At 41.8% G+C, this 11,481-nt stretch overlaps 4 protein-coding genes across 4 annotated transcripts in view; 2 read left to right on the top strand and 2 right to left on the bottom strand.

Moving 5' to 3' along the window:
- The window catches only part of LOC104757330 (chlorophyll a-b binding protein 2, chloroplastic), a 39,705-nt gene extending 36,115 nt beyond the window's left edge, over window positions 1-3,590 (top strand). The window contains exon 2 of the mRNA XM_087496169.1: window positions 2,424-3,590. Within this exon, the coding sequence (XP_087352295.1) occupies window positions 2,619-3,422 (804 nt within the window). The 5' untranslated portion in view covers window positions 2,424-2,618 and the 3' untranslated portion in view covers window positions 3,423-3,590. The remainder of the gene's footprint in view (window positions 1-2,423) is intronic.
- On the bottom strand, window positions 21-961 carry LOC104757332 (chlorophyll a-b binding protein 1, chloroplastic). The gene has a single exon (XM_010480064.3). The coding sequence runs from the start codon at window positions 957-959 to the stop codon at window positions 156-158; it is 804 nt and encodes a 267-aa protein (XP_010478366.2). The 5' UTR covers window positions 960-961; the 3' UTR covers window positions 21-155.
- A 2,272-nt stretch (window positions 3,591-5,862) lies between the features above and the next one.
- On the top strand, window positions 5,863-6,891 carry LOC104757331 (chlorophyll a-b binding protein 2, chloroplastic). The gene has a single exon (XM_019239089.2). The coding sequence runs from the start codon at window positions 5,914-5,916 to the stop codon at window positions 6,715-6,717; it is 804 nt and encodes a 267-aa protein (XP_019094634.1). The 5' UTR covers window positions 5,863-5,913; the 3' UTR covers window positions 6,718-6,891.
- Window positions 6,892-7,035: 144 nt separating this feature from the next.
- LOC104757329 (carbamoyl phosphate synthase arginine-specific large chain, chloroplastic-like) lies at window positions 7,036-11,176 on the bottom strand. The gene is made up of 3 exons (XM_010480061.3): window positions 9,650-11,176; window positions 8,808-9,500; window positions 7,036-8,710 (listed from the first exon to the last, which is right to left on the bottom strand). Exons 1-3 carry the CDS (start codon window positions 10,997-10,999, stop codon window positions 7,187-7,189), a joined length of 3,567 nt encoding a protein of 1,188 aa, XP_010478363.1. The 5' UTR covers window positions 11,000-11,176; the 3' UTR covers window positions 7,036-7,186.
- Between the last annotated feature and the right edge of the window lie 305 nt (window positions 11,177-11,481).

Raw genomic sequence — 11,481 nt, 5'->3', positions numbered from 1 at the left:
TGTATATTAAGAGATAAGTATGAGAGAAAAGCAGAGTTATTTGATTAATGACGACAAATCATACAAAGTCTTTGCAAATTTTACATCTAAACAACCTCTCTTTCTCCTCTCACACACGAAGCAAAGACTGAAACAAATAACAGATAAAACTCCGCTCACTTTCCGGGAACAAAGTTGGTGGCGAAGGCCCATGCGTTGTTGTTGACTGGATCGGCCAAATGGTCAGCAAGGTTCTCTATCGGTCCCTTACCAGTGACAATGGCTTGAACGAAGAATCCAAACATAGAGAACATAGCCAACCTACCGTTCTTGAGCTCCTTTACCTTCAACTCAGCGAAGGCCTCTGGGTCGGTAGCCAAACCCAATGGGTCAAAGCTGCCACCGGGGTAAAGCAAGTCCTCGGCCTCTCCCAAGGGACCATCTCCAGCGACTCTGTAGCCTTCAACGGCTCCCATCAAGATCACTTGAGTGGCCCAGATCGCCAAAATGCTCTGAGCGTGGACCAAGCTAGGGTTTCCCAAGTAATCGAGACCTCCATCGCTGAAGATTTGTGAGCCGGCCTTGAACCAAACGGCCTCTCCGAACTTGACTCCGTTCCTGGCCAAAAGCTCAGGGAAGACGCAGCCAAGGGCTCCGAGCATGGCCCACCTGCTGTGGATAACTTCTAGCTCACGGTTCCTGGCGAATGTCTCGGGGTCAGCAGAGAGTCCGGCGGTGTCCCATCCGTAGTCTCCGGGGAACTCTCCGGTAAGGTAGCTTGGTGATTCGCCGGAGAATGGGCCCAAGTACTTGACACGGTCAGATCCGTACCATGGGCTGCCTGATGGTCCCTTTGGCTTGGCAACAGTCTTCCTCATTGTCACACGGCCGCTTCCGAGGACTTCTGATGCCGCTGGGGAAAGCTTGACGGCCTTACCGGCGAAGGCAGGGGAGGAGAGAGCCATTGTTGAGGCAGCCATTGCGGTTGAAGTGTTGCACAAAGTAAAAAAAACGTTTAAGAGTTGTTGTTGTAGGCCAAGAAATGGGTGGTTTGGGATCGATGGAGTTTTCAGGTATATATAATATAAAAATCTAAAGAACGTCTTATCTTGTAATATCAATCTCTTGAGTTTCTATTGGCTGGTCACAACTATTTTTGAGACTTAAGATTTTTTGTTTGCTTACGTGGTTCATAGCTCGCACTTTGCAGATTCGCAGTTGATTTGTGTCTTAAGATATCTTGGTGCGTTTCAGGGATGATGAAACACCCACTCATGACGTGACACGTATAAGACTTGATTTCTCTATCCTTTTGAAATCCTGAGACTATCAAACAAACAAAACTAAGGATAATTACATTTTACATTTTATTGAATCTTTTTGACAGCTGGTCAACCTTTTCTATGTATATGCTGTTTTCCCTAAATGTTTTCTTATAAAGTTAAAAAAACAAATAATAATAATTCATTAGATATAGACAATTAAAACAAAGTAGATAAATAGGTTATCAAGTTTATATAAAAAAGTAATGGGGACAATTATCTAAAGTGCAGAAATGTATTCAAACTTAACCTCAAAAACATAAGAAATTGTATATAACCTCCTAAAACCCTATATTGACCATAGTATATATCACAAGAAGTAGGAAAACAATGACCTGTAATTTTATTAGCGGCTTATAATAATAATGTCTAATGCACTGATGTCAGGACAAAAGTGGAATCCACCAGATCATGGTGATTGTCATGGTCACAAGACAACTCCATAACCACGAGTCAAGGTCATAGACTCATCATAGCCACAAGTCAGTTTCTCCCTAACAATCTTCGAACGGCTATAACAACGGCCACATTAAGCCAACGTAACAGTCCATCTGATAACGTAGATAAGCCCAACAACGGCTATATTTACAACAATATAAGGTCAAAGGATTACAAAAGCTTTCAAAGGATTCTAAAAACTTTCTCACTTGAAATTTTCTTGATCATGGGTCAACATTTTGAATTTGGAGCATAAAAGAATGCATGCACAGTGTACTAATTAGTGTTGTTAGCTTTCAGCTCAAAACTTAGAGAGTGCTTCGTAGTGTTGATAGTCGTGATCAAAGTAATGATATGTAATATGTATATTAGAGAGTGCTTTCAGCCCCAAAATAGTGTTTGATAGTCATGATCAAAACATAATTTAAAAATTACATGTGGGCAAAATGCTTTTTATAAAGCTAGTTTAATATAATGTTTTTATCATCAATGTCACTATTTCAGACTCAGAGTGTATTTTTACTTAAAGTTATGACCAAACCACACAAATTCATACAAACTTAAGTTCTTATGCAAAGCAAAGTCACGAGGGTGTTATCGTTAAAGTATACGACGGCTCATTACATGTGGTCACAAAATGCTTTGGCTGCAATGAAAAAATCAAAGTAAAAGCTGGTGGACTAGAGACATGCCACGTAAGATCAATAAACGATAAAACCAAAATCTCATAAACCCAATGACTAAAGAGATAAAGATTACTTCAGAGATAACAAACGTTACTCGCAATATCCCTATATAATCCAAACCTACATAAACATTTTCAATCACTCTCACTCACAAGTTAGTCACCCAAAAATAAAAAAAAACAAAAACATTTCAATGGCCGCCTCAACAATGGCTCTCTCCTCCCCTGCCTTCGCCGGAAAGGCTGTGAATCTTTCTCCAGCGGCCTCAGAAGTCCTCGGAAGCGGCCGTGTGACAATGAGGAAGACTGTTGCCAAGCCAAAGGGACCATCAGGCAGCCCATGGTACGGATCCGACCGAGTTAAGTACTTGGGCCCATTCTCCGGCGAATCACCAAGCTACCTTACCGGAGAGTTCCCCGGAGACTACGGATGGGACACCGCCGGACTCTCTGCTGACCCCGAGACATTCGCCAGGAACCGTGAGCTAGAAGTTATCCACAGCAGGTGGGCCATGCTCGGAGCCCTTGGCTGCGTCTTCCCTGAGCTTTTGGCCAGGAACGGAGTCAAGTTCGGAGAGGCCGTTTGGTTCAAGGCCGGATCACAAATCTTCAGCGATGGAGGTCTCGATTACTTGGGAAACCCTAGCTTGGTCCACGCTCAGAGCATTTTGGCGATCTGGGCCACTCAAGTGATCTTGATGGGAGCCGTTGAAGGCTACAGAGTCGCTGGAGATGGTCCACTTGGAGAGGCCGAGGACTCGCTTTACCCCGGAGGCAGCTTCGACCCATTGGGTTTGGCTACTGACCCAGAGGCCTTCGCTGAGTTGAAGGTGAAGGAGCTTAAGAACGGAAGATTGGCTATGTTCTCTATGTTTGGATTCTTCGTTCAAGCCATTGTCACTGGTAAGGGACCGATAGAGAACCTTGCTGACCATTTGGCCGATCCAGTCAACAACAACGCATGGGCCTTCGCCACTAACTTTGTTCCCGGAAAGTGAGCCAAGTTTTATCAGTTTGCAATTTTCTTTTTTCAGTCTTTTGAATTCGAGTGAGAGACGGGAGGAGAAAAGGTTTGTCTTTGTGGTCTATGGTTTGAGACTTTCAGATGTAAATTTGCAAAGACTTTGTATGATTTGTCATTAATCAAGTAACTCATTTTTCTCTCATACTTGTTTCGCAATAAATTGCAGAGGCTTTTTCTTTTCTACAACTTGATTGGACATATCAAGCCAATATGTACAAAGATTCTGTTATTTTTTGCCTACAGAAAATGTGATTTTCTGATGTTATCATAAACAACACGAAAGAGCCAATTCTATAAATCTTTTTGATATTACTTTGACATAATTTGTACATCTCTTCACAAAATACGTTTGAAATGGTAGTGGTAGGATGAATTTTGGGTTGAGGGTGAGATTCCCAATACTCCCGGGTTCGAGTCCCCACGGCTGCAAACAAGTTAAGTGGCCACCGCAGAAAAATTTAACATTGGGCTATGCGGCCTCCAGGAACCACTCTTGCCGCCTTCGGAATGAACGCCAAGTCGTCGGGCTAGTGAGCTAGTCATGGTCCACAGTGCTTTGGATATCTAGATTATAAAAAAAAAAAAAAAATACGATCGAAATGAGGAAGGAATTGCAAACCAATTTCATGATTCCATGAATATTTAGTAAAATACATAATGATTTTATTTTTAATTTTTTTGGTGTATGTGTTTTTACTTTGTAGAAAGATTGGTAATTAGAAATTTTCTTTTTGGTGATAAACAGATTTTGAAATTTGTTTGGTCGGCGAAATGATGATGGGTTTAATCTCTTGGAAATAGCGAACGACGATGACTGTGACGAACTTTCAAACGGAGAAAACAGTCGTGGCCACTCCGAGCACGAGACCAGAGAATAGAGTTGACCACTAATACCTTTTACTGGTATACAACATGTTACCCGTATTCAACATGTCTAAAAGCTATTCTAGTTCTATTATCCGTGGGTAAGTCCGTAAGTGTTGAGCATCGGATATTAACTTTTTTTTTATATTCGTCTTGTTACCAAGAAGTGCCTTTCGGAAACCCTTTGATGCTCATCATTTTTTGAAAATGTCAAATAGAGTATAACATAGATGCGATGATATATATGAACATGTTAAGTTTATTGTTTTCCTAGTATTAGTTTCTAAGTACGAGAAAGTATTTTTAATTCCTATGCATGTTCGGATATAGACGACCAAAAAATATGGTGTTAATTTAAGTCTATCCATATGTCGGTTTTTCACATGAACTACATTACATATGGAGCACGTATCGCGCAGCAACCCCTCCTAGGCTCCGACAATATGCCATATGAATATACACATTGTACAATGTAAACATAATGATGTTTTAAAGTACTTATTTATCCGAAGGTGTGTGTGATGCGTTTCTTCACATATGTTGTCTATGTGCATCATGTGTTAATTCCTTCCGTATGTATTTGGTTGATTTTGAAGCTCGTACGATGGACTAATTGGAGAGATTGCCTTCCGTGGGATCCTCTGTGTGGACCATGCTCACTGGTCACGCTATTAAATTGTCCAATACATGATCACGAAAATTATTTCTAACATCAAGCTACACGAGATTAAAGCGTTTTCTATCAAAGTGATTGTGGATTTGGGTTGTTGCAAATAAATTATTGTGGTGTTTTTTTCATCTCTACAAATTTTAAGTTTTACCATGAATTAGAAAGATAGATCATAAAAAGAGGTTGTTCAAGTTTACAAAATAGATAACTGGAACAGTGGTTAAGAAATTTATAAGCTACATAATGTTTAAACAGATGATGGTGAACATTCCCATAGGATAGTTTTCAATGTTTTTGAACAAATGATTGTTGGTTAGTTTTTATCTTATTGCTAAATATTCAAATAATCAATGTTTTTTAGTCTTTGCATTTTGATTTTGATTTTTTTTTTTCGAAAACAAATTAATTACATTATTCATGAAATTTATCAGGTTAGTGGATAAAGTAACGATGGAAACGATGTTAATGTAAATTGTCAATTTGGTAGTGACCGTACGTGGACGTAGGCTTACTATTGAAATTATTGATAGTCATGAATCATCAAAGCATCATATACATTCATATGATGTTTTGATCATCAATATCTTCAAAAAGTTACTTTCATTTAAAGAGTAAAAAATCTCACAAATTAGTTATTTCTTTGGAAAGAAATTAAGCCATTTCCAAAAGACTTACAACTTGTGGTCTTAAAATGCTTTGGCTGCAATGAAAAAATCAAAGTAAAAGCTTGTGGACTAGAGATTGCCACGTGAGACTAATAAACGATAAAACCAAAATCTAAAAACCCAATGAGTAAAGAGAGATAGATTACTTCAGAGATAACAAACGTTACTCACAATATCGCTATTTAATCCAAACCTAGCTAACCCTTTTCAATCACTCTCACTCACAAGTTAGTCACCAAAAAAAAAAAAAAATCAAAAGCATTTCAATGGCTGCCTCAACAATGGCTCTGTCCTCCCCTGCCTTTGCCGGAAAGGCTGTGAACCTTTCCCCGGCGGCATCAGAAGTCCTCGGAAGCGGCCGTGTGACAATGAGGAAGACTGTTGCCAAGCCAAAGGGACCATCAGGCAGCCCATGGTACGGATCCGACCGAGTCAAGTACTTGGGCCCATTCTCCGGCGAATCACCGAGCTACCTTACCGGAGAGTTCCCCGGAGACTACGGATGGGACACCGCTGGACTCTCTGCTGACCCCGAGACATTCGCAAGGAACCGTGAGCTAGAAGTTATCCACAGCAGGTGGGCCATGCTCGGAGCCCTTGGCTGCGTCTTCCCTGAGCTTTTGGCCAGGAACGGAGTCAAGTTCGGAGAGGCGGTTTGGTTCAAGGCCGGTTCACAAATCTTCAGCGATGGAGGACTCGATTACTTGGGAAACCCTAGCTTGGTCCATGCTCAGAGCATTTTGGCGATCTGGGCCACTCAAGTGATCTTGATGGGAGCTGTTGAAGGCTACAGAGTCGCTGGAGATGGTCCCTTGGGTGAGGCCGAGGACTTGCTTTACCCCGGAGGCAGCTTCGACCCATTGGGTTTGGCTACCGACCCAGAGGCATTCGCTGAGTTGAAGGTGAAGGAGCTTAAGAACGGAAGATTGGCTATGTTCTCCATGTTTGGATTCTTCGTTCAAGCCATTGTCACTGGTAAGGGACCGATAGAGAACCTTGCTGACCATTTGGCCGATCCAGTCAACAACAACGCATGGGCCTTCGCCACCAACTTTGTTCCCGGAAAGTGAGCCAAGTTTTTATCAGTTTGTAATTTTCTTTTTTTCAGTCTTTTGAATTCGAGTGAGAGACAGGAGGAGAAAGAGAAGGTTTGTGTTTGTGGTCGATGGTTTGAGACTTTCAGATGTAAATTTGCAAAGACTTCGTATGATTTATCATTAATCAAATAACTCATTTTTCTCTCATACTCGTCTCGTAATATGGTAACTCAAAAACTGAAATGGATCTATGTTCCTGGATTCTACAATTGCGCAATCTGATTACATAAACATGACACAAGTCTAGGCCATAATGGGTACATGATCTGATATTCTGATACAAACAACGACTTACTGACAAATAAAATGTATATTGCATTTCGAAAATGGGACCTTAGAGGATTATTCATAGAAATGCTTATGGTAAACAAAATCCGTTGAAATTTAGTCGACATCGTAAAAGTTCCACACAAACGATCAAACATGTAAATTAAAAACTAACTCAGACGAGCAAAGAAGATACATCCTTTACCTCAAAAAAGTCCTGAAGAGCGGTCATTTTAATGGCACTTGACTTCAAGCTCTTGATTCCCTCAGCTGTGGCTAACGCTCCAGCCACCGTGGTTATAACAGGGACCTTGTAGGCGAGAGCCATTTGTCTGAGCTCTCTCCCATCTTTCTGATCTAAAGCATCTCCCGAGCTTGTGATCAACATCAAATGGATCTGACCATTAGCTACCATATCAGCAGCATGTGGTCTTCCTTCATGCAGCTTCAGCACTTTCTCCACGGGGATGCCTTTCAGTTCCAGGAAATGAGCTGTTCCCGAGGTGGCAATGATCTTGAACCCGAGCTCGAGGAAGGACACTGCGATTTTCTCTAGGTGTGATTTGGTCATATCGTTTAGGCTGAGAAAGACTGTACCGGTTAAAGGTAGCTTTTGACCTGCAGCGATCTGAGCCATTGCAAACGCACTAGAGAATTCAGAACTGATGCTCATCACTTCTCCTGTGCTTCTCATCTCTGGCCCAAGTATCACATCACATCCTTGGAACTTCTCAAACGGGAAAACAGCTTCTTTGACAGAGATGTGTTTAGGGATGACTTCTTTTTCAAAGTTAAGATCTTTGAGCGATTTGCCCGACATGACCAGCGCTGCATACTTGGCAAGAGGGTGTCCAATGGCTTTTGAGACAAAAGGGACAGTACGGGAAGCTCTGGGATTGGCTTCAAGCAAGAAAACATCCCCAGATGTTGTGATTGCGTACTGACAGTTCATCAAACCACATACATTTAGCTTCTTCGCCAGCTTAGTGGTCCATGTACGGATAGTTTGCAAACAAGAAGATGGGATGGTTTGTGTTGGAAGCATACAAGCCGAGTCACCAGAATGCACACCAGCTTGTTCTATATGCTCCATTATTCCACCAATCACCACATTTCCATAGGAATCAGTGAGGGTATCAACGTCGATCTCAATGGCATCTGAGAGATATTTATCTACCAAAACAGGTCTCTCTGGGTCGACTTCAACCGCATTTTCCAAATAGGTTATTAGTCTACTGTCATCATAAACTATCTCCATTGCTCGCCCACCTAGAACATAAGAAGGTCTTACCACAACTGGGTAGCCTACCTCCTTCGCTATGGCTAATGCATCAGCTTCACTCTTTGCAATGCCTCCCTTGGGCTGCTCAATCTTCAGCTCGTCGAGAATTGCATTGAACCTCTCTCTGTCTTCAGCAGCATCAATGGAGTCAGGTGATGTACCCCAGATGCGAACAGGTCCCGCTCCACTCAAGCTCATGGGCATGTGCTTATCCAGATAATGTTTGATTGGGAGAGCAAGTTTCAGAGGAGTTTGACCACCAAATTGCACAATGATTCCATCAGGTTTCTCAAGGTCGATAACATTGAGAACATCCTCGATTGTGAGAGGTTCAAAGTAGAGCCTATCGCTTGTATCATAATCTGTGGATACTGTTTCAGGATTTGAGTTCAACATTATGGTCTCATATCCAGCATCCTGCAAATTTAAATAGTAGATAAGTAATTTAGCGAAACAAAGTTATAAACAATGTTAACTGGCTTTGGAGAGACGCTTAGATTGTCTAGGGACAGACCTGTAAGGCGAAAGATGTGTGGCAACAACAGTAATCAAATTCAATTCCTTGACCAATACGGTTTGGCCCTCCACCCAAAATCAAAACCTTCTTCTTGTTGTTTGGAGCTGATTCACATTCGAAATCATATGAAGAGTACATGTATGGTGTATGCGCCTCAAACTCTGCTGCACATGTATCCACTCGCTTGTAAGATGGAACAACTCCTAGAGAAATCCGCTTGGTACGGACTTCTTCCTCGGTTGTCTTTGTAGCAAAAGCGATTTGCTTGTCACTAAATCCACGCTTTTTGACTTCGTAAAGGTCTTCTTTTGTAATCTCTGACAATGATCCGCACATGAGATACTGTTCAACGTCCACGAGCTCTTTAAGCTGAGTTAGGAACCACTTGTCTACCATGCTCAACTCGTGGATTTCATCAATTTTCATACCCTTTTTCATGGCAGCATATATCGCATGGATCCTGTCCGGATTTGGGACTCTAAGGCTGTATTTCAGCTGATCCCAGTCCCAGTCTAGCTCTTTAATTTTTGCACAACCCCAACCTGAGAATCCACACTCCAGAGACCTCAGAGCTTTCTGGAAAGATTCTTGGAATGTGCGGCCGAGAGCCATAGACTCCCCAACAGACTTCATCTGGGTCGTTAGCAAGGGCTTAGATCCTGGAAACTTTTCAAATGCGAATCTAGGAATCTGCATGATAAAGAAATATATATACGGTTAAGCAAACTATGCATGAAGTTTGTATATCCTCAAGTGGATATATATGTGTTCAAAGTCAAGAGCATCTCATTTCGTGACACAAGAAAAGCCAAAAGTATGGACACGAAAGAATGACAAACCTTAGTCACGACATAATCGATGGAGGGCTCGAAGCTAGCTGGTGTTTTCCTGGTGATATCATTAGGAATCTGATCCAAGGTATAACCAACAGACAACTTGGCCGCCATTTTAGCAATGGGAAACCCTGTAGCCTTGGAAGCAAGAGCAGAAGATCTCGAGACCCTAGGGTTCATCTCAATGATCATAACTTCACCATCAGCCGGGTTAACAGCAAACTGTACATTAGATCCACCACACTCAACACCAATCTCACGTATAATGGCAATGGAATAATCCCTAAGCCGCTGGTACTCTCTATCCGTTAGTGTCTGTGCAGGCGCCACAGTAATGGAATCACCCGTATGCACACCCATAGGATCAATGTTCTCAATGGAACAGATAATGACAACATTGTCAGCTAAGTCTCTCATCACCTCAAGCTCATACTCTTTCCAACCTAACAAAGACTTCTCAACAAGAACCTGACTAGTCACACTAGCAGCCAAACCAGCTTTACAAATAGACTCAAACTCCTCTTTGTTATACGCAATTCCACCACCAGTACCACCTAAAGTAAACGCAGGACGAATAATCAAAGGGAACTCACCAATTCTCTCAGCAATATCGAAACACTCATCAAGAGTGTTACCAATCCCTGAAGGTGGAGTCTTTAAGCCAATGTTCTTCATAGCCTGCTTAAACAAATCACGATCTTCAGCTTTCTGAATGGCACCAAGCTTAGCACCAATCAACTCAACACCGTATCTCTCGAGAGCACCACTCTCAGCAAGAGCAACAGCAAGGTTCAAAGCGGTTTGACCACCCATGGTAGGTAACAAAGCGTCAGGCCTCTCTTTCTCAATAACCTGCTCAACGAGCTCAGGAGTCATCGGAGCGATATAAGTCCGGTTAGCAGTTTCCGGGTCGGTCATGATAGTAGCCGGATTCGAATTGATCAGAATCACCTCGTAACCTTCTTCTCTTAGTGCTTTGCAAGCTTGAGTACCAGAGTAATCAAACTCGCAAGCTTGCCCAATCACAATCGGACCAGCTCCGAGGATCATAATCTTCTTCAGATCGGTTCTTTTCCCGACTACCTCCGGAGAAAAGGTCTTGGTGGTGGTGGTGTCGGCGAGCTCTGAGACGGGTTTGAGAACACGTGTGGCGGATCGATTTCTTCGGTTGAGACATGGGAGAAAAGTGGAGAAAGAAGAAGAAGAAGAAGAAGAGGCAAGTTTGGATTTTGCTCTGTAATTGTTGGCGGAGCGAGAGAAGAAGGTGGGATTGGAGAGCTTGGAAGGAGAGAAACGATGATGAGATTTGGAAGAAGCGAGTATGGAGGAAGAGAGTTCTAAGCAATGGTTACTCATTTTTTTGCTTCTTCTTCTTCTTCTCTTCTGAGTTGGTCTGTGGTGTCGGCTCTGTAACTGTGTGGGAGAGAGATAGTGAGAGAGAGAGAGAGAGGGTTTTAGGGTTTTCTCGGCGGAATTTGGATTATTCCGGTTTAATTTTTATTTTGTCGTTTTTTATAATAATTTCTTGGTATTATCCACGTTTTCAGCAAAGGACCAATTATATTTTGGGAAAATCATGATAGATGACAACTGTAAATGACACAGTGTGACGATATACATCGATCACTGTTTTCCTAATTTTTTAGGGCATCTCCCTTGGTAGACTTTTACGTTGAAGCTCTTATATTTTTTTTGATTAAAAAGTGTACTTTTACAGAATAAGAAGTTTTTATTGTGGAATAAAATTATAGTCCTCCAATGGTAGACTCTTATTAGGGTTCTTATTTTTGAAAAAAATTATGGGATGAATATAAACAATAACCTGCATCGAGAATTTG

The sequence above is a fragment of the Camelina sativa genome, chromosome 17 (assembly GCF_030686135.1).
Source record: "Camelina sativa cultivar CO46 ecotype springtype chromosome 17, ASM3068613v1".
Lineage (NCBI taxonomy): Eukaryota > Viridiplantae > Streptophyta > Magnoliopsida > Brassicales > Brassicaceae > Camelina > Camelina sativa.
This window is presented reverse-complemented; position numbering and strand designations above follow the sequence as displayed.

Bases quoted from the DNA above. Each gene is read 5' to 3' on its own strand.
- LOC104757329 (XM_010480061.3), bottom strand. From the start codon at position 10,999: ATGAGTAACCATTGCTTAGAACTCTCTTCCTCCATACTCGCTTCTTCC. The intron at 9,501-9,649 runs GTTTGTCATTCT...TTTATCATGCAG, and splicing joins TCGATTATGTCGTGACTAAG to ATTCCTAGATTCGCATTTGA. The intron at 8,711-8,807 runs GTCTGTCCCTAG...TTAAATTTGCAG, and splicing joins ACACATCTTTCGCCTTACAG to GATGCTGGATATGAGACCAT.
- LOC104757332 (XM_010480064.3), bottom strand. From the start codon at position 959: ATGGCTGCCTCAACAATGGCTCTCTCCTCCCCTGCCTTCGCCGGTAAG.
- LOC104757331 (XM_019239089.2), top strand. From the start codon at position 5,914: ATGGCTGCCTCAACAATGGCTCTGTCCTCCCCTGCCTTTGCCGGAAAG.